Here is a 23,538-nt window from a genome sequence, read left to right on the forward strand (position 1 = left end):
GCTCTCACACACCTGAGTAGAATCTGGTTTATTACCGCTGCATGTTTGATGCATCCGATGAGAATGAAAAAAAATGTACACAGAATAGGTTATGGGTGTTCTTGCAATTTACATCAAAGCTATGTCTATACAATGCCAAGAAAAAGTTCTATTCAGTCAAAAAAGCTTTATATAGACACAGCCTAATTTAAAATAATTGGATTCAATAAAAACCTTTTGTTGAGATTATTCCTATGCCTCCACGCTGTCAGAAATCTCACTTGTGCAGTATTTCTGACATCAATTTATTTAAGTCATTAAAGTAGCTTAGAAGTTTCAAATTAACATCCAGGAATGTCTATAGGAAGGACGTAAGTAAAGAACATGTATTCTATAAGCTGTTCTGTGTTGAAGAAAATGGAAGTACGCCAAAATGAACACCCTGTCAGTATTTCCCCTTTTATCAAGGGCAGAAAGGTTAAATGTATACTCTTCTTGTATTAACACTGGACCCAGTATTTAAGAACCAACAAATTGAATTAACAAAAAATTTATGTTATATGTGTGGATGAAACTTAAGTTTCTATATTTCAGTCTATTTATTAGAAATCTCAAGTCCATTTTTAATAAATGGTATAAAGCATATACTTAGCTCATGAATGAGTAAATCATATGATTAAGTTTTATGCTTATCATGGAGAAATATCAAACTAAGAAAACAGCTTTTCAGGGAACTTCTCATGTTTTCTATTTGAGAAGAAAATTCAGTCAGAAACAACTTTCAGAACATATGAAAATTCTGATACTTATAGACAAACTTGCAGCACCCATATCTTTCACTCTCAGCTGACTTTGGGTATTATATCACCTCCGTGTTTCTCACATACTGGGAACAGACATTGCTATGTTTAGGAAACTAAATTCTAAACGAGAATCTTAGTTTAAAACAAAACAAGCAATCTGGGGAAAACATACACTGAAACAACTTACTATCATCACATCTGGCAAAGTATAAATGATAATTTATCAAAAAGATCTTTGTCTTAGGCAACATAAGGGATCTGAACTAAGAAGGTATAAAAGGTAATACAAGATTTACATCAAAAGAATTCCCATTTTATATACCCCTGACTCCTTTATATACCATTTCACACATACTAAAATGTGAAAATGCATTATCTGGTTGTACCTCTAATCCTTTCAAAATTTGCACACTACAGATAACACTCCAAGTGTTCTGAAGAGGAGTATAGCAGATACAAGTGGAGAATATATATTTTAAAACAAAGAGTGTGATGGAATCTGATCATGGGGCGCTGGTTGCTTTGAGTGAAAAAGTACAACAGGTAGGGTAATCTTGGATTCCCAGGAACTGTTTCGGAGCCACCAATATCTGTGCCCACCTGATATGAAGCACCCTGGAGGCTATAGGACTCTGAGGTTAAGCTTGCAGATGCCTGTAAAGATTTGGGCACTAAGTGCCTTCACATAGGAGCCCAGGCAGAAGTCCTAATGCTGGAACGTGATCTAAGAGATGGGAGCTGCTGGCAGAGCTGGCTGCCTATTAAAGGTCCATGAGGACCTAACAAGGAGCAAAAAAAACACTATGGCTTATGTTATAGACTCAGAATTAGGAATCTTTCATCCCTATTTTCCTGAACTATAAACAAACCCAGGGAAAACCTTTAATGATCTAACAAAGCTGAATAGCCAGTAAAATTTCAAACACACACAAATCTAACAGATTTAGAAGTATGGTTTGACCAGGAAATGTTTTTTTGATTAAAAGTTTTAAAACTAAGGGTTCAAAGGTAAAATTTTATTTAAAATAAAACACTAGTTAAAATACATCCTTCTATATGAAGCTTAAAATACACTATTTAAAAAAAAAAAAATACGCTTTAAAAAAAAACTGCCACTTGCCCAACCCATCTTTCCCAAATCAATTATTTTGATATTATTAAGCCTGTCAATGAAGTTCTAACTTGGTAGAAAGAGTATATAACAGATTTTGCTCTCTGGGTTTCAATTGCAAAAGTAAATTCAACAAGTCTGGGAAGGGGAAATTCCACCTACTTTCGAGATCTTCCATATGTGCCTGAAGAGTTCTTGCAAGGTTAATAAACTAGAAACAATGCAGAAAGAAATATAGTAGTTTAAATGTTGCAAATGGATCTAAAAAGAGAATCAGTATAGGAGATTCATTTCTACTTTAAAAAGTCAAACACCATTTTAAGCCTTTAAAAAGGGGTCGTTCTACCCCCACATCAAAAATTACAAGCTTAGGATATTATCTTTTAAATGTATATATATATATAATCATTATATAAATGGTCATGTAGAAACTGAAAACAGATACAATTAAATAATTTTATCTAATGGCATTCTGTCTTCTTGAATAAATACAACACTTCAAAAATTGTGGAGAAAAAAATTAAAACAATTACAACTCGGACACGAATTCACTTTTAGTGATCAATTAAAAAAAAAACAAAACATGAATAATCAATATTTTCCTGCCTAAACTTCACAGCTCCAGAAGTAAATTCAGTAAAGACTTCCACTTTAAGAATTTGTACCTTTTACAAAGGCATGAATTAAACAAATCTTACTATATGCATTATATAAGGTTTATTCATTTTGAAAAGTCACCTTTTAAGAAATCAATTTATGGCATTTACTAAATTTAGATTCTACTCTATTCCTAAAGTACTTAGAAGTCAAGAGATCTTTGCTCAAAATTCTGAATCCTGGTGATAGCCTATTCTCTTCTCTCTCAATAATGATAGTCTGTCAAATGACTCACAGGAATAACGTTCACATGATAATTACAGAAAAAAAATTTTTTTAACCAACTCAGCAGCGGTATATATGTTGGTTATTTGATAATTTTCAAAATAAAATGGGAATATTACACCTTATCAGAAACTTGGCTCTATTTTTATCAGAGTGAACATTTATTTAAAAAATAGTCTGAAGTATAAGTTTATGAACACGTTACAAGATATGAAGTGTTCACAACACTACCATACTGAGATGTAGACCCTAGCCCTTGCCACACAAAATGGGCAAGGGAGCAGAGTATAAATTTCCTATGGTACGCTGAGGTAAGTAGTATCATTTTACTTATGAGCATCTTAAGATAGCTAGCTCAAAGGTTAAGAGTGGACACAGCAAACACACAATAGTCCATATCTTAAGTAGTTTGTAATATGAATGCTTAAATTATTTATTCATTCTAGTACACTGGTAATCTTTTGTAGGATAGTAACAAATGAAATTGAATTTCCCATACTCTTGGTTTTTGGAGTTCAGTTTCAATGTCAGGTTTCTAAGTTATAACAATGACTGGGATTTTCCCTCCCAAATTAAAATGAGCATTTCCCCTAGGTGTTTTCAATTCCATCCCTGTTTTTCACTGAAACACATTCCAGTTACCTTTAAGAGCTAGAATATTACTCTTTTAAAAATAGCTTTATGAAAGAATTAGGCTGTTTGATACAGAAGGAAGACAGCAATTTCTATTAAATCTACAATATCTTTATTTTTAAGATACATTTTATTTTTTTTTGTTTTTTGTTAAGATACATTTTAATATAAAACCTCCCCAAAGAAAACAGAATGTGAACATATAAAAAAATGTGCTTTCCAAAGCAAACACTTGCAGCATCGCACCCTCTCTCCATCCCCCACTCCAATATTACTTACTCGGACACGTGTGCTTGGTTCATTTGTATTTCCCATCATATCAGAAAAGCTTTGTTCGCACAAGTGCAATAACACAACTAGGTAGAGACCAGAGCTGATAAACTCATACTCAGCCTTCAACAGGGAAGCAATCGAAAAAAAGAAAAATATGGACAACGAAAAATTAGTACAATGAGATTGATACTCTCAGTATATTGATAAACTAGAGGAAATGTATTTATATCCAGTTCCTAAGAAGAGATACAGTACTATCTATTAAAAAAGAAAAGTAACTTTGTGGTATCATCTGCATGGAAATTTGCAGTAGGTAAAGACAGTTCTTTGGTTCAAAGCTGTTCTGTTGTTTTAAAGCTAAGAATAGAAATCATGAATATAGTGGTACTAAAAATCTAATCTGTAACTGTTGCACAACAAACTATGTAAATTATATCATTCTTTGATAATTAACTTATCTCAAGATAAGAACTATATTGTATGTTCTTTTTTTTATATTGTATGTTAATACCAAATTGAGCAAGTTATTGGTTACAGATTCTTCAGAAAACTCAACAAATTTCAAATTGATTAAAAGTTTCTTTAAATACTTCAATAACTGCTTATTTTTAACTTAAAAGGAAATCTTGTTTATAGAAGATTTAAAAAAGTTTAATGGTTATCACACTGAAAAAGATGAAGGCACTGGATAATGAAAAAATAAACTGTATTAAAACTAATCATTTAAAATAAGGGTAGTTGTCAGGCCAGTAGAATCCACGATTCACAAAGAACAAAGATACTACAGCCAGGAAGCTTAATCAAGAGTGTCACTTTTATAATGACTCTATCTAGTATTTCCTAACACCTCTAAATTATTTAAGAGGGTCATTAAAATCCTTGAAGAATAATAAAAACATTCGTAGGTATTGAAAAGCCAAAAACCACCTTCAAAAGTCATGGTGGAGCACCTACGAAGAAAGGGCAGGAGAAAACCATCCTTTGACATCTACTCTAATTTTGAGAAAACAAAAACAAAAATCTTTCCATTATTCCACCCCTCCATATTCTTTCTCCCTATTCTTTAAAATACCAACATCCAGCTGTCTAGAGAAACTCCGTAAGAATTTAAGACAATTCCTTACTGAAAGTGGTTTGGAGTACCTTTTGGCATACTCTTCCATTAAAGAATAAATCAGTAATTAGCATTAGGGTAGCATCTGTACTACAGCAACTGCCTAATGTTTCATTCAATGGATCAACTCTTAACTTGGATGTAATCAATTTGCTTCGAGAGATCTGGGAATCCATAAAATTATATACAGATTTTGTGTCTATGTGTATTCTGTAAGGAGTGTCCCTGGTCTTAATCAGATTTTTAAAGGATATCCACATTCCCATATTTAAAAAGTGAAGAGTGTCCACAAAAGATCATATACTGCATGTTTTCATTTATATGAAGTATATCCAGAATAGATAACCCATAGAGACAGAACACAAATTGGTAGTTGCCGAGAGAAGGGGGGAATAGGGAGCAACTGATTAATGGGTACAGGATTTTCTTTTAGAGATGAAAATGTCCTGGAATTAGATGGAGGTGACGGTTGCACAACACTGCAAATGTATTAGTACCAATAAGTTGTTCATCTTAAAATGGTTATGTTAGGTAAAGGGGGGGGGGCAGTTGTCCATTACTCCTTCATTTAAAAAGTGTTTTTAAAGCATTCATGTGGGCAGCCCCAGTGGCGTGCGGTTTAGCGCTGCCTGCAGCCTGGGGTGTGATCCTGGAGACCCGGGATCGAGTCCCACATCAGGCTTCCTGCCTGGAGCCTGCTTCTCCCTCTGTCTGTGTCTCTGCCCCTCTGTCTGTGTGTCTCTATGAATAAACAAAATCTTAAAAAAAAAAATAAAAATAAAGCATTCATGCATTCTCTGACCATCATCTCTCTTTTTACCACAAATATGCTAACCACGCTTGGATAGTATGGCCCTAGAATCATCCTTGTAATCTGTTTCAACGTATTCCCACTGCCCTAAATTTTCCTTTAAAGAGGAAAAAATACTGAACTGTAAGCTTTAAGAAAAATGAGTGATCAAATCAATGGGGGTGTGGGGTGGAGAGTAGTGATCAATACAAAAAATCTGAGAAACGAGAGGAAAATATGATATAAAATCTTAATATGATTAGAGAAATCCCAACATTATTCATTATATAAGTAACAGCACTACTGTAGGATACAGTACACTAAAGGAAAAGAAACAATGTGAACTTGGAATAAATTATTTCATGTAAGCTAACTCCTTCAAAATGAAGGTGGAAGCAGAATGGGGGGTAGTGGAGAGGACAGAGGGAACCAAACAGGAGGAAGAATGGGGGGTGGGGAGGGATGTCAGATAGGCATGTAAAAAATTATTCCTAGACTAAAAAATACAGAACTAGGATGCAGATCTGGGGACTGCTGTTTCAACTATTTTCCAGTACTAAGAGGCTTTCACGATCGAGACCGCTCTGGAGAGGAAGAATGGCAGGTCTACTTTAGGACCAACTTCCTAAACCATTATTGTTTCCAGGTTAATTTAGAAAGCATATATTTTACCTTAGAATCTGTGACTTGGTTATTTGCCTTTTGCTTTAAAAAGTTAGGGGTAAAATAATGAAAAAACTACAAAATCATACAATAACTAATGTAATAACAGAAAAATATATTAAAAACATTACTATTATTATTTCAATGCAGGTTTTCTGACCATGATTTAATCTTTTCTTCAAGAGTTGTCCTTTAAGCATAGAATAGACACTTACCAAATTAGGCAAAATATACTAACTTGTTCATTTGCATGAGCTCTATGTAGTTCATGAATATCAAAATCCTCCAGGTTAAGCTGCAACTTCTCTTTACAGAGTTCACAGGTGGTTACAGCCTCTAATGAAGAACCTGGTAAAATTAGAAGTAAAGCTTAGTTCTGCTAGGTCTCCACAAAACAGTTTTCGTTGTAAAGTTTAAGATTTCATTTACTTGAGAGAGACAGTGCACTTGAGCAGGGGGGCGGGAGGGAGGGGGAGGGAGAAGAAGAGGAGAAGCAGACTCCCCACTAAGCAGGAAGCCTGACCAGAGCTGGAGGCAAACAATTAACAGACTGAGCCACCCAGGGGCCCCTCCTTGTAAAGTTTTAAGCTTAGAACATAGAAAATCAAAAGGGAGAAAGGAAGATTGCCTTACTTCTATAAACCAGTAATGTCTCCTAAAATAGCAAATGGTAACACTAATGTGCTTGTTAAGTCCTAAGCAATGGTGTTTGGGCCTACACCCTAGGCCTACTATTTCAGGATTTTTTTTTTTTGCCTCCCAGATATGCACGTACATCCCCACATTCCTGATGGTGGGAAGCTGACAGTGGGACGTCATCTGTACTTCCTACTTCAAGTACCTTAGCAAGATGCTATGAAAACAATTTTGAATAATGTAGTATCCCAATGAGTTACCTATACCCAGGCCAGTTTCTTTGATACAACAATAAATACCTAAGACCTTCTGTGCTCTAAGAAATGTGCCTTCCCTGTAAGTGAGGAGGGGAAAAAAAGGAATCTACCTTTGTCTGGATAAAAACAGCCCCTTTCAGCCATAAAAGGAATAAAATGCTGATATATGCTACAACATGGATAAACCTTGAAAATATTATGTTAAGTAAAATAAAGCAGATACAAAAAGGACAAATAATATATGACTCTATTTATATGAAATATGTACAACAGGCAAATACAGAGAAATAGTAAATTACCAGGGATTGGGGAGAGGTGGTGGTGGTGGTTGTCCTGCTTAATGGATAGTTTTGTTTCAGGTGATAATAAAATTTTCCAAGTGGATACAACTCAATAGCACTGCTTTGTATACTTAATAATGGTCAAAAGGAAAATTTCACATTATATATAGTTTATCACAATTAAAGGGGGGGGAAGCTCCTTCTAGCCTATATGCATTCTGTTATTGGTTACTTAAAATGACTTTCTGATTCAGAAGCAGGAAAAGCACAGTTACAAAATATGGACCTTGAAGATAGATCATTTAGTACAAATCCTTTCACATCTTAGGGATACATTTTTTCTCTTCTAGGAATTAAGTGACTTATAGAACAACCTTTAAAAAATGTCATACAGCTGTCATACAGCTGGGAAAAGTCCATTTATCCCCTACATTGTTTAGTCCAGGACTCTTTTCCATGTATACCCCATCTTGTGCAGTAAGCCCTAACTGCATTTGCCTAAACTTGTAAGTCTATAGACTTGCTTTACTCATCTCTGCGAGTCTTGCAGATTTTAACAGTCCATACGTGGCAGCTGCTTAATAAATATTTAAATCAATCTCTACCAGAATCAATCTTCTACCAAATGGGTCTTTATATGAGAAAGGCTTGTGAAAATTTATCAGCGAAGTTCAGTTCTTGAGATCTTTACATTCATTTGACTGTATCTTACAAAGTAAGATTGATAAGACCCATCGAATTGAATATTTACCAAACTACTTTAAAATGACTAAAACTAAACTTAGGCATCTATATCTTTAAAAATTCTAATGGGTAATGGTGATTAGCAGCCAAGGTTGAGAACCAACATTAAAAAAACTGGAGATCCTCCAGTTAAGTGTTAAGAGTTATTATTCCAATAGAGGTTCGTCTAATTCCAAAAAGCCAGTATTCTTAGCACACTATTCTCTCTGTTTTTCCTACCTACACAATACTATCTGTTTATCAAATATTATCAGAAGACGAGTCACGATGTTTTTTATTTTGGTAATGGCTAACATTCCTGGGCCTTACTAAATATCAAGAACCAGCTTCCATGCTGAACACTCATTTCATCTTAGTAATGCCCCAACGCAGTGACTCATAAAGCCAAGAGGCTGTCATAACACCATACAATTAAGAAAAAGCTGCTACAGATGAAATGGATCTGTCCTACAGCTTTGGGATCAGACTACCTTAAAACAAAACATAACCCCCCTAACCCAAGGAGGCTTTTGCTACCTAGCTACACACAAATTTTCCTAGGAGCCTCATAATGTCCAGCTTCAACAGGTTACCCAATTCTTCCAAAAGATTATTAAAATTATATTAATGCCATTATAAATCACAAATGATATTCCTATGTCACCAACTATTACCAGACCGTCAATCTCATACAATTGTGTACATTAATTAAACCAATCTAATTTCCCACCTTCTCACCCTACTAGTCACTTTCACTATGTCCTCTGGTACTCATGGTCTAACAATTACATTTCTCTCATAACCGGTCTCTTTTTTGATTCATCTCTTCAACTTCATGCCTAGTTGAAGTGCCCCTCTAGACTGATACTTTTCTGTAGCCATTTTTTCTCACAACCCCTTGTACCTCAGGACCAAGAAGTAGAAATAAATAATGCCCATATCTATTGCTATTGAAACTGGTTAAGTCCCTTTTCTTTCATTAATAACTTTAGCACCTAGCTTTCTAACTTTACCAATTTACTTCTTGGCTATTTCAATATCTACACACATTTTTCATTCTGACTTCCTCTACATCCATGCTTCTAAGTATTACCCTTCCCCACCCCAGCCAACCACTATGGTCATATCCTTGACTTTGTTATCATAGTTTATTACACAACACCTAAGTCTATATTTTAGACATTTTCTCCATTGTACCTACAACTTCTCATCATTCCAGTTCATCTACTCTGGCAATTCTCTTAAGTATCAATGAGACTCAAAGACACTAACCCTGCCGCTTTCTTACTATCCAATTCCTGGATAATTAATTTCCACGGTCACCACAACTATGTCCTTATGAATATTCTTAACTCCTTTCATCATATTTGCCTGGCAAAGATCCCAAACCCAGCAAACTCAAATCCATGTCTATATCCAACCATCTCTGAAAATGGTTTCTAAAAATATATATACGTCTTACTTTTAAATCATCTTCATACCACAGATTTTTATGGACACTAGTACCTCCAAGAGGTACTAAAAACATCTTTTAAGTATTATTTTCCCTACACATCAAAATCTCTTAACCTGTCCTAAACACCCTACCTCCTTTTATTAAGAAAACAAGCAATTATGCAGGAATTCAAGCAGGCATCTTCTCATCAAAGCAACAGACTAACCAACATCCATATCAACACCAGCTTTCTAAAGTAATTTTTTTCCTATTAAAAATAGGATAAAACTTGCGTTCTGGATTCCACCTTTCCCTTTCCTTTTCGTGTATCTTCTTCTTCCACTGTATCTCTTATTAAAATAAAAACAGGTCTTAAAAACAAAACATGTCCTAAAATCCCACTTTAAAACAAAAACATGTCCCATGACTCCATTTTAGTCCGCAATTTCTCCCCCTCATCACCAATCTCCTTAACAGTAAAGCTTATTGGAATGCGTGGGTGGCTCAGTGGTTAAGTCGGTTTTTGGCTCAGGGGCTGATCCCAGGGTCCTGGGATCAAGTTCCATCCCTGCAAGAAGCCTGCTTCTCCCTCTGACTATAGCTCTGCCTCTCTGTGTCTCTCATGAATAAATAAAATCTTAAAACAAAACTGAAACTAAAACAAAACAAAACCCCAGTAAAGCTTATTGAAAGAAGGATCTATGTGGCTGTTTCCACTGCCTTGTTTTCTCTCAGTCCCATTAATTATGCTCATGATTCCACCACTCCACAAAAACTGAAGGACAGGACATTCATGCTACCAAATGCCATTTCTTTGTTCTTCTCTCTTTGCAGTACTTGACAGGGTTGACCATACCCTCTTTTTTTTTTAATTTTATTTATTTATTCATTAGAATACAGAGAGAGAGAGAGAGAGAGAGAGAGAAAGAGAAAGAGAGGCAGAGGGAGAAGTAGGCTCCATGCAGGGAGCCCGATGTGGGACTCGATCCTGTATCTCTAGGATCACATCCTGGGCTGAAGGTGGCGCTAAACCGCTGAGCCACCAGGGCTGCCCTGACCATACCCTCTTTAGAACACTTTCTTTTGGCTTACACAACACTGCATTTTCTTTTTTCTTACTACCAGATTGAGGCTGATCCTCAAATATCCTCTGTTCCCACTAAATGCTGGGTGCCCCAGAGCAGCTCTGTCCTGGCCTCATACCTCTGATACCTATTCTTGCTCTAGGGACCTTATTTAATCCCACAGCTTAATGAAATTATTTATGTGCTCTAATTCCCCAAATGTAACTTTCAGCACCTCCTGAAACACCAGGCTTGTCTAAGTGCCTAGGTGACATTCTTAAAGGCTTCTTTAGTAAGCTGTTTATAGTATGTTTAAAACAGAATTATTTCCTGCCCCACACTCTTCTTTTGAGTAAATGATCTCACCATTTATTTAGTTGCTCAAAGTAAAAAATATGAACTCCTTTCATTATTCTTTCTACCTCCCAAACATAACAGAATCCATCCATTTTTACCACACCATCTCTTATAATACAGATTCCTGGATAGATTCCCTGCCTTTACTCTTGTCACCCTAAAACCCACTCTCCACAGAGCAGCCAAAATAAAATCATTTTACTCCCCTACCTTTCACTAGCTTCCCATCACACTTAGACAAGTAAGTTTAGACCTAAACTTTAGACATTAGTTTAAAAAGTCTTAAATAAGCTAACCTCTGCTAATCTCTCTCCTCTCTCATCTTAACTGTATCATCCTCTCCTTGCCCTAATTATACTCCTGTGACACTGCATTTCATTCAGTTCCTCAAACACACTTGTCATACCACCTTAAAGTTTTCACATTCGATGTTTCCTCAGTTGGAATGCTCTTGCTCTCATTTTAGAATAGTTAGCTCCTCTGTTCAGTTTAAATATCTTCACCTCAACAAGGCATTCCTTTAACACGCAACACCAGCACAAATGCAAGTGCCTTGTCTGTCTTGTTTACCACTCTAGCTTCCACATCTACAACTGTGAATGGCTCCCTAATGGGTACTCAATGAACAATTTATCCCTACAGTAACTTTATCATTACTGCACAACAGCATTAAAAACATTATTTCTCAAGGACACTGACATAGCTGGTAAATTGTAGGTATTATTTCTTCAATTCAAAAGGATCTTACATGATATAAGGATCAACTGTGATAATCAATTATAGTTATACACATATGAAAAAGTAGTTTGTTGGATTAATGAAATATAAAAAATACTCTGATAAATTAAATTTATGTAACACCAACGAATGTGCTTTAATGCTTTTGCTTCAAAAATCAACATACTTTTGATAAGTATAAATTGGACAATTTATAATCAGATTTGCTAACTAAAATGCATTTGTACATACATCTCTTGGAAAACCTGTGAAAACAAAATACATAAAAACGTAAATCTCACCGGAGTTAATTTTGGCCTGTAGCCACTTTTTCATACATTCTTGGTGGACATACTGCAAACTTCCTGTGCACTTGCATGGCTCTATCAGTAAATTAGATGACGATGCAGCGGCCATCTGACAAATCCTACATAAGTCACCTTCTTCTTCTTCAGAATCCTCTAAAAGGAGGCTAGAAAAAAGGAAGGAACATTTCATAAACAGAGCCATAATAATTCATCCTTGTTGGTCATTTCCAACCATACCTAATCTCAAACAACGTCTTTATTTCTAGTCATGTTCTGAGTAAAAAAAAAAACAAAACCTTTAAAAATAGCAACCACCATAAAAAAAACTAGTTCAATGAGAATGAAAATTACAATGTTTTACAGGTAAATTAAATAGGCTATATCCTATTATTTACTTTCAAATGCTTTAAGTAATTTTGTCTTTGATATCACACTTAAAGCTCCTTACCTTTCATGATCACTTTATAAACATCCCTAAGAGATTTTTATTTCTACAGTATCATAGACTACTTCAATTCCAACAGTATAAAGGAATATACTTATATATGTAACACTTTTCTCCTCCACCTCCCAAAGAACTTTTAGGACAACATGAATAAATGAAGCAAATGACTTGTTTTTTTTTTTTTTTTCATTTATTACATATTATCAGAACTACATATATTAAAAACTGATAAAGCTTTTTGTATTAAATTACAGTAAAATGAATAGATTTTTAAATTCTCCATTTCCTCTACCCCCAATAATGTTATTCAACCATCCTGATTTTTACAGGGCAGGCTTTTAAAGTGTAAAGCAGTTTCCATTAACCTATGTCCTCTATATTTAATAGGCCAACATGTACTGCTTAATTTAAATGCAGAATGGTAGCTATGGTGTGGATATATAATTTTTTGTTAAAATCCCTATTACCTAGTACACTGCTGACATTAAAGAGATAGTAAATTAAAACAACTGAATCCTAAACTGTTACTGAAATACAACCTGGATCATACAGGTTCCTAATGAATTTAGCAAAAGATGTGTGGAAAGAGGATTAGATGCACAACTATTAGGTGACTATCATGCTCTGGCTGAATTAGAGATACAACCTCAAGCACAAATATTTATGTTTTCCCTTTAGACTTAACCTTCTTTGGCTTATAGCTTCGTATTTTTTACTTGGGGGGCCTATTTTTTTTAGACTCATTAATTTACCTGTGGAGTGTCTTGAAATCCTCATGTATGAGCAAAATATATAATAAAGGAACACACACACAATCTCTATGACAAAATAACCAACAAATGCTGCTTTATAAGTGATCTGACCAGACAGGGTGGTACTGGCTTAATCGGTTTCTCTGTGGAAATTATTAAATGAATGCTTTGCTGCTGTTTATACCACTGCACTGAAATTAACCTAACTTTGAACTCAAGAAATATAATAGTTAATAAATTTCTCAGCAGACAGCTTGTAATCAGAGGGAGTTGCTATACCGACATTAAAGCTAATACTACCAGGGCAGTGAATCTCTCTACAAGGAAGGAAAAATAACAAAATTCAAGTACAGGAAGAGAATACTCCCATGGTACAATCTGTCCTACATAAAGAAATAAAGGGAATATAGTACCCTTATGTCTAACATCTCAGTCTTCCTTTATCCTCAGAGAGTTAGATCTGAATTATTTCTTCTTAAAAAAAACCCAAAAATCTAAAACAGTAACAACCATGCTTCCCAATAACTTCATTACATTAGGCCTTTAAGAAATAGAAAAAAAAAAAAAACAAAAATGTAAAACATCCCACACTACAGCCTTTGCTTTACCTAGGTCTTTTCTTCCTACAAGTATATTTTACATGTACTATCTTAACCCATTTTATCAGGAATTTATTTTTCATAAAAAAAAATTTTTTTGGTCATAAAAATTATTTTAATAGAAAAACTAAGTACATTAACAAAATAATCAAGTTGGGACTGAAATCTCTGATCTTTCATCTTTTCCAGATTTTTAAGCAACTTTCAACTCTACAAAGATTACATTTGCATAAAAAAAGATTCTAAGCGCTGAATTTGAGCTAGTATTTCTGTCAACTATTCACAACATATACTCAGTATATATCTGGACTTCAAAAACAAAACAATTTGTGTAAATGATTTTACTTCATTTTGAAGAGTCTGAGAAATACAAACAAATGGTAAATAAATCTTACTAAAGGCTAGGCAGATTATTTTGATAATCCATGGCCACTGAGGCCCCTTGCCCATTTAGTAATGGTCTACCAAGGGACAGGGCAAGATTTTTATCTTTTTGCTCATCTGTATCAAAAGCTGGTTAAAAATAATCTTTAGACTACTTGTTGATGCAATCTATACTCCCAGTGCCTACGTTCATTTTAATTCTCATCTACTTCCTCTGAGAAGCTAACATCTTAGTGGTATAAATTTTAAGGAAAAGAAATCTGAGATACCAGTGTTATGAAAAATCATTTTAGAAATAGATTTCTTTCTCTAATCTGCTCTTTGCTTTATGGACTCATGACAGGTGTTCAAATTTACCTCTCTTTTATTTTCTGCAGTCTTTCTGGATCTCTTGAAGGTGCACTTTTAGTTTTATCACTTTTTCCATCAGATGAACTCCACCCTGAAGGAATAATATCTACAGTAATCATGACATTGTCGGTCAGATTATTTCCAAGTGCTGGGGGGACTGCAAATCGAAATAAGGAACCAGGAAGGATTCCTGTTATTCCTGTATTTCTTCCACTGTGGGCTGAATCTGATGGGGAGCCACCTGTAGCAGCGTTACTTGATGATGCAGATGCTTGTGCTCTGTTGGCAGTAGCCCCAAGGGGATCACTCTGTGCTTCTAGGTGAACCACTTCATTTGATTCTCTTCTAAAAATATGATGAGATCTAGATGGTATATCAGAGGTAGGTATCCTTGAAGATTCATCTCGTCCCTCTCGTCTCCTTCTGGAGAACAAAGGTGTGCATCTATTTCTAAGTGAGGAAGATAACCACGGTCCCGTATTTCTACCTTCAGATTCTTGGTTAAAATTTTCTGAATCTGGCTCAGAGCTATGATTTTGGCTAAGAGATGACAAACCCCATCTTCGCCTAAGAAATCGAAATCCCTGAGAAGCTTCAGATGCTCTACTATCAGGAACATCGGAAGTTGATGCTGCATTGCTACGAGACTGTGAAGCGGTCAAGATTCTTGGAGACACGTAAGAATTTTCAGAACTCAGTGATCTTGTATTCAAGGAATCCTGGCTAGATCTTCGAGAAAAAAAGGTAGATGACATACTAGAAGCTATACGTGATAGCAATCTCCTAGTCGAACGTCTACTTTCATTGTCAGAAGATTCTTGAAATGATCTCTGAGATGAACCAACCCTATCTGAACTGCTTATGGTTGAGGTTTCATCTCTATTTGATATATAAGAAAATCCAGGCTGTGTACTGCTTTGTGGAGATTCCAATTCCCTTGGAGAAAAATTTGATCTTAGCGAATTTCTACTGTTGTCCCTAGAACATGGTATGGTATGATGTTCAGAAGGCATTTGGTGATTTGTGGATGATGTATTCAACTGTAAAGTGCTCACTGAGTTATCTTTTGGTCTTGCTCCCTGTGAATATGAAGAAGGAACTCTGTCTTGACCATCTATTTTTGAAAGAAAAGAAAGATTACCAACTACATGAAATAAAATGAGTATTATTAAATTTGTATTTAACTAATTACTGCAAAATGAATCATGGGATTCAAACCGAATACTGCTATACCATACACACACAGCAGCTTAATTATGGGAAAAAACATAAATGTATTTTTCTTTCTATACCTCTGATATAATCCAGTACTGTTACTAAGTCAACACTGCAAACTGAAAAGAAAGAAATGTGTCACAGCTTATGAGATAAAGACCTAGATCTACTAACTTGATGTAGGTGTAACAATCTAAATGTCAATCAGAAATTGATATAGTAAACTAATACCTAAATGGACAAGAATTTTAAATGGGCCAAATTATTCAAGACCCTCATGACAAATAAAGGCAAAATAATCCTAGGGAGACAGTGTTCTGGAGATTCTTCTTACTCTGCAATATGCATAAAAGATATTTCACACAAATATTATAATCCTTATAATTTTAGGGCAAACCTTGCTGACAGCTAAAACTTTCTCTAATCTTTTTTCTTTCAAATTAAGAGCAATGGTTGGTTCTCAGACATAACTCTTTTTTTTAACACTTTCTCGGAGCGATGAGTCAGAATAGGGACTTGGTATCTGCAATTTTGAAAAGTATACTACCGGTGGTTCAAATCTTAAAATAGGATGAGAAATATTGTAGCACTCCTTTATAAAGCACTCCTTTATAAAGAGTAAGACTGCTACTGCAGTAACACATGGAGCCTCATGAAGGGATAAACTGTTAGTGGCTAAGTCTATTTCTGTCCTATACTTGTAGACCTCTAAGCATAGATGCTACTGATACTATATACTGTAACTCCTCTACCTGATGCCAAGCACACAGATGATTTTATTGATTTTTAAGAGACTTGCCCCAATAAGCTTATTTAAAATAACCTAAACCTTTAAGAACAAATATATTTTCTTCTACATAAATCAAACTCTACTTTTGCCTGCTAAATCTGTCAACTTCAATAAGCACATTTTGTTTTTGTACCATTTTTGTTTTATGGTATTTAATCTTGAAGAAACCTCAAGCTTAGTGTACACTGACAGAAATGGTGTGGATCTTTATTGCAATTGAATGAAAATAAAGGCACACTTTAATTCTAAATTATGCCTTAAAATGTTGATTTCAAGCTCTAATTAGGTCAGAATTTAAGTAGTAACTACACCCTACATTTAACCCCTGAACAACATGAGTTTGATTTGTACAGGTCCACTTACACACGGACTTTTTTTTTCAGTAAACATAGTAGTATTATATATGTACTGTCTCTTCCTTATGATTTTCTTAACATTTTCTTTTCACCAGCTTATTCTAAGAATACATTACATAATACATGTCACCTACAAAATATGTGTTAGCTGTGTATGTTTCTGGTAATGCTTCCAGTCAGCAGTAGGATAGGAGCACTAAACTTTTGGGGGATTCAAAAATTATACATAGATTTTCAAATACACTGGAAGAATGGGGAGACGGGTCAATTCCCTCACTCCTGCATTGTTCAAGGTCAACGGTATAAGGCAAATGATACTGGAGCATACAAAATTATTTAGTATACTTTAGGACATACACATTCCTTTTTTTTTTTTTTTTTGGACATACGCATTCTTAAAAGGAAAAGCACAAGCAAGAAAATTATAGGCAGGGAGAACCTGGATACTAATGTACATCTATTTTAAGCCTTTTATTTTTAAAAAATGTAACAAATAAAGTACTAAAATACATTCTAAGCTGTTTTGAAATCTTCCTAAGATGCACTTTGTATATTCGTTTGTGCTGTGATTTTAATGATATAAAGAGGAAAATGTAACATGATTAGGTACGTTGTATGTAACAATACAATTTATACATACATGATGAAGTTGTGAAATCACCACTTCGGTGACTATAATCCATAAGATTACTAATGGAAGAATCTGCTCTTCTCTCTAAATCTCTTCTCTCTCTCATTAAGTCAGTTCCAAATGATCCAAGTACCATTGATGAAGATCTAGGAACTTGATTATGCCTCCAAGAAGAATCTTAAAATAATTGAAGACATTTTAACTCAGAGAAAGCTTTCAAGGTTTCTGATGACAAATCAGTATAACATAAGGAGGTTATTGTGATTTATTATAGGAATCCTCAAGGTTACATCGTGGCAATCAGAAGCAAAATTCAGCAAAACATAAAATTACTAATGAAGTCACTTATTCACTAATGAATCACTTAAAAAATTTCCTACTCAAACACATTTTTCTTTAACACTAAAACCTACCACCCATCCGTGATGCCAATGTCTCACTTTTTAGAACATCTGACCATACAACGTAAGCATGGTAAAATAATTTACAGAACAAAAATGCAAAGCTTGCAAAAAATACAGAATTTCTTGAAAAATCAATGAAAGTGACGGTGGAAAGAACAGCCAAAATCAAAATCAAGCCATCCAAAATGGAAGATGTTTTACTAGACACTGAAGATATTTTATTAGAAATATTATCATTGACATCACACTTGGTTTACTCTTACTCTAAGAATTAATGTATTGTTGTAATCATAATCTAAATTTTAAATGAAATCATATTTGACAAAATAAATCTCAAAACTTTTCCCCCCTAACTATTTACCTTGAAATTTTGGTTCTTCCTTTCCTAGTCCCAATAGCCTTATTGATTCCTCCTCATTAAGGGAAATGGCCCAGGGTATTTAATGCTATGCCTTCACAGAGTAGAAGAGACAAAAAATATCTGTGCACAATGGTGTTTCTCTACAATGTTAAGGACAAGTCTGCTCTTACCCATCACACTACTCTTAATATTCTTCAGATGGGCAGTGTCTTTCCCAAGGCGGTCCTGCCTATCAAAATAGAAAGGAATCGCTTACACTAATTCAATTGATAATACATAAGCATTTCAAGAATTTTATCTTCCAAATGTGTTATCACAAATTCTGTCTCATCTTAAAACTACTTCAGGAATTCCCTAGTGTTTCATTTGAAGAGGAGTGAGGGTGTAAGTTGAGGAGAGAGCCTCCAGCCCTCTCAAGGAAAAGAAACATCTTTTCAATTTGTGCAACAAATTTATGTCTGTGAGTACAAAATACCATGTATGGAGCTTTATGGATAAGTCATCTAAATCCCAGAATGGTTAAGTGACTTGTCCAAATGCCATACAGCTAGATGGCTAGAATACTTTCAGATTCCTTATAAAGAACTCCTACTAGAATACCTACTATTTTTGTTTAAAGAATTTGTTTCTGAAAAATAAGTATATACCACACATTTACAAAAGATATGCTTAGGTTAGGAAATATAAATATGTGTCCGTAAATTTGGCTTTCCTAGTATAACAATTAAAAAACTGACTTCCTGTATTAATCAGCAAAATACATGTCAGTCACTTTTAGTGTACATATCAGCAATTCTAATTATTCAAAATATTCTAGTCCTGTTTGTGTTAAGATATTTCTATCAAATTTAGAACAAACTCCAAAACAAAGAGTTAATTTCAGTGCAAACAATAATTTCAGTTGTAGCAGTAACTTAAGGTAGGATTTTGTAAACTCCACTACATTTCTGACCCACTATCTCATATATGTTCTACTTGCTTAATACAACTATGTCTTGGGGGAAAAAGGCTTTAGTTCAAAATGCATATATAGTAACTCTTACACAAACTTAAGTCTTACCTGGTACTGCATTTAAACCATGTCCAATATTTCTCCCGACTGAGGTAGATGTACAATTTGTACAGGAAAGTTTAGGTCTTTTTGAATCATGATCCCGTTGCTGGTTTTGTGATCTTGAGCGTGCTCCCTGAGTTATCTCAGATTCACTATACCATGTAGATTGAAATGGTGATGCAGATGCTGATGCTGATGTGGACTGTAAGTTTCAAAAAAGGGTTTTGATGGAACAACGAAACACTTGCTTTCAGTCTATTAAGTTTAATACCCAATTTTATTCATTCCTCATAAGTACAAATTTTTCTGCCACATAGTTTTTTCAGTCTTTGTTCCTTTCTACCCATGTTCACTTTACTTTATATTGTATTTTGCTGGGTAATCAATTTGATTTAGATTAAATCTTCTATATAACTATATATAAAAAAACATGGTTAGGAAAAACTGAAGAGCAAAACAACAACAAAAAATCTTATTAACATTTTGTTTCCTTGATTCAATTACTTCAAACTCCTGAGAAATCAGTTTCTTGTTCTAAAGATGGACAGAAGATCAAGAAAAGAATCAATATATAAACTTATGAAAACTACTCTAAAAACAAGACTTTTCAAATAAAAGACTTATCCTGCATCTAATGCCTATTCTAGGAAATATAATCTTACAACACTATAAATGGTATTTTTTTTCAAGAAAATCTTATTATCTGAAATATTTTCAAGAGCGAAACAAGAACAGATAATATTAAACATAGTACTTATTAAAACTCTTAGCTCTGGGCAGCCTGGGTGGCTCAGCGGTTTAGCGCCACCTTCAGCCCAGGGTGTGATTCTGGAGATCTGGGATCGAGTCCCACATCAGGCTCCGTGCATGGAGTCTGCTTCTCCCTCTACCTGTGTCTCTGCCTCTCTCTCTCTCTGTGACCATCATAAGTAAATAAAAAAAAAAAAAAAAAAAAAAAAAATTAGAAAAAATTAAATTAAAAAAAAAAAAAAAAACCTCTTAGCTCAAGGTTTTCTTTTAACACAATCCATAACATAAAAATCACTCAGAATGTACAAACTATTTTACTTCCCCCTAACTCTTTAATTGGTTATTCAACATAAAGCAGAAAAAGGAAAAGGATTAGTTCGTCCCCTTAAAAATGCAGGTTTAAATAAGAACATAATATTTCAATTATAACTGTTCAAAGTGTCCTCTTCCTTTATGCCTCAATTATAAAAAGCATACTGCACACATTCAGGCAACTGTATTAGTTCATGGTTAGCTCTACAGAATAAACCTTGCACACATGGAAAAGCAGAGGAGCAAAGCTAAATAAGGAGTCGGCCAGATCAGGATTTCATTCATCCCTTGCACAGGGCTGTTTTGCTAACTGAATGTGGCTTCAGCTTAGTACAAACTTGGTCTCACAAGCCTTCTCCACAAATCAATGAGTTGGAATAGCATAAGAGATGAAATTCATCAGATATTTCAAAACCATCTTATACACTGTTATTAGGATATTAGGGACCATATGCTATAGGCCAGTAATTCTAAGACCTTTAAATTTCAGAGACCAAAATTTAAAAAAAATTTTTTTTAAGATTTTGTTTTATTTATTCATGAGAGACATAGAGAGGCAGAGACACAGGCAGAGAGAGAAGCAGGCTCCAGGTGCCCCCAAAATAATTTTTTTTTAAAGATTTATTCACAAGAGATACAGAGAGACAGAGACATAGGCAGAGAAAGAAGCAGGCTCCCCAAAAGGAGTCTGGTGTAGGACTTGATTCCAGGGCCCCAGGATCATGACCTGAGCCAAAGGCAGACGTTCAACCACTGAGCCACCCAGGTGCCCCAAAAATAAATTTATTTTTTTTAAAGATTTTATTTATTCATAAGAGACACACACAGAGAGGCAAAGACATAAGCAGATGAAGAAGCAGGCTCCTCACAGGGAGCCTGATGTGGGACTTGACCTCAGGACCCTGGGGATCACGACCTGAGCTGAAGAAGGCTGATGCTTAACCGCTGAGCCACCAAGGCGTCCCAATAAAAATGTTCTAATTCAAAATTTAGAAAGAACTGCCACTTTTGACAAGCAAGGAAATCTAAATTAACAAGTACCATCTATTCCCATCCTCAGTTTTGAAAAAGGGCATTTTTTTGCTCCCAAAACATGATGGATTTAAGAGAATAAAACAGAAGACTTTTAAAGTGAATAAACTTTATTTGTAAAATCTCTTATTTTTGCTTTGCATAGACCTGACAAATTGTTATTGAATAGCACTTCTGCAAATATGACTTTGAGAGCTACTGAAATAGGAAATACTATCAGATCAACTACCTCTTAGATCCTTAAAGCACCGTGGAAAATTAAAAAAAGGAATCAAAAAGTAGGAAAAATCAACTATGAAGTCACTGAAATAACACAAAATAAATCTTTGTAACAAGGGAACAGTAATTGTAAGATAAAAACTCATCAAATTCAGAGACACTGAGAAATGAACAAAAAAGTCTAAAATTAATCTAATTTTCAGGCACTGAATATTGGTGGGAAAAGACACATTCATTGTTCAGGAAACGATGTTCATGACTCACAATGCTAAAATGCAGGCCATGCAGCCTGTATGTCATCCCAGAGACAAAAAAATGGAAAGGAAAAATAAAGGTTCTGACCAGTATTTCTGCTGGCTTAAGTTCAAAATCAAAACCTTTTTTTTGGCTCCTACCAATTTTGTCCAATGTTCAAATACCGTTGGTCTGCATCATTTATATTCTACCATTCTAAATTAACAACCTAAGGAATTCTTTTTTTTTTTTTTTTTTTAAAGGAAGAGAGATTGCATTCCTACCTCACTCCCCAACCTCCAGGGAAGAGAAAGGGAGGGGACAAAGGATTAAATAGCCAATGGCCAATGATTAGTCAAGTCAATCTATGTAATGAAACCCTCCATTAAAAACCTAAAAGAGAAGCGCCTGAGTGGTTCAGTCAGTTGAGCATCTGACTCTTAGTTTCAGCTCAGATCATGATCTCATGGGTCAAATAATAAAAAATTGTTATTATCTACTACCAGGGTTATAAATGGTCTTCCCTTATGACTGAGAACTTAAAGATCTCTCTCACCACAAATACATAGCATGGCATTATTAACTATAATCACCATACTGTCCATTACATCCTAAGGAATATTTTGTAACTGAAGTTTATACCTTTTGACAACCTTCACCCATTTTGCCCAACCCTACCCCCCAGAATCTGGCAAACACCAATTTGTTCTTTGTATCTATAAATTTCTACCTTTATTTTTTTGGGGGGGGGCGGGGGGGGGGGAGCTTGCGCCCGCGCATGAGCAGGCAGAGGGGGAGAGAGAGAATCTCAAGCAGGTTCCATACTCAATGCAGAGTCCAACATGAGGGTCAATCTCAGGACCCTGAGTCATGACCTGAGCCAAAATCAAGAGTTGGATGGATGCTTAACCAACTGAGCCAGAGAGGCGTCCCCAGTTTTCTTTAGATTCCACATATAAGTGAGATCACTAAGGATTTGGGTTTTTTAAGATTTAAAAAAAAAAAAAAAGTATTTGGAAGAGAGCAAAAGCAGGGGGAACAGCAGAGGGAGCTGCAGAGGGAGAGGGGGAAGCAGGCTCTCCACTGAGCAGGGAGCCTGCCGTGGTGCTGGATCCCAGGATCATAACCTCAAGCAGATGCCTGAATGAGCCACCAGGTGCCGCAGGGATGTCTTTTTGCCTGACATGCTGTCACAATTGGTAGGTATCTTTCCCTTTTATGGCTAGATTATGTTCCATTGTATATACACATAACATTTTCTTTACCCATTCATCTATCAATGGACAAGTAAGTGGTTTCCATGTCTTGCTTGTTGTAAATAATGTTGCAATGAACATGCAGTTGTAGATATCTTTTTGAATTAGCATCTTTCCTTCTCAGACAGATATATGAAGTGGAAATGCTAGATCATATGGTGGGTATATTTTTAATCTTTTGAGGCATCCTCATAGTTTGTCATGGTGACTGACCGCACCAATTATATTTCCACCAACAGCACACAGGGTTCTCTCTTCTCCATACCCTAGACAACACTTGCTATTTCTTTCTTTTGACAGCAATTCTAACAGGTGTGAGGTTCTAACAGGTGTGAGGTCTTCCCTGATTAGTGACACTGAACACCTC

At 35.1% G+C, this 23,538-nt stretch overlaps 1 protein-coding gene across 12 annotated transcripts in view; it reads right to left on the bottom strand.

Annotated features, from left to right (window-relative positions):
• The window catches only part of MARCHF7 (membrane associated ring-CH-type finger 7), a 51,540-nt gene that overhangs the window by 1,723 nt on the left and 26,279 nt on the right, over window positions 1-23,538 (bottom strand). For 4 of the 12 annotated variants that reach the window (XM_072811231.1, XM_072811232.1, XM_072811233.1 and 1 more), the window contains 7 exons: window positions 19,375-19,570; window positions 17,559-17,726; window positions 14,564-15,671; window positions 12,021-12,190; window positions 6,487-6,596; window positions 3,688-3,801; window positions 2,056-2,104 (listed from right to left, as the gene is read on the bottom strand). In XM_072811231.1, coding sequence (XP_072667332.1) covers window positions 2,056-2,104; window positions 3,688-3,801; window positions 6,487-6,596; window positions 12,021-12,190; window positions 14,564-15,671; window positions 17,559-17,726; window positions 19,375-19,570 — 1,915 coding nt within the window. Of the gene's footprint in view, window positions 1-12; window positions 38-2,055; window positions 2,105-3,687; window positions 3,802-6,463; window positions 6,597-12,020; window positions 12,191-14,563; window positions 15,672-17,558; window positions 17,727-18,314; window positions 18,544-19,374; window positions 19,571-23,538 lie in introns of all 12 variants that reach the window. The other 8 variants (XM_072811238.1, XM_072811239.1, XM_072811230.1 and 5 more) reach the window with 8 other exon arrangements.

This window comes from Canis lupus, chromosome 34 (assembly GCF_048164855.1).
Source record: "Canis lupus baileyi chromosome 34, mCanLup2.hap1, whole genome shotgun sequence".
NCBI classification, from domain to species: Eukaryota; Metazoa; Chordata; class Mammalia; order Carnivora; family Canidae; genus Canis; species Canis lupus.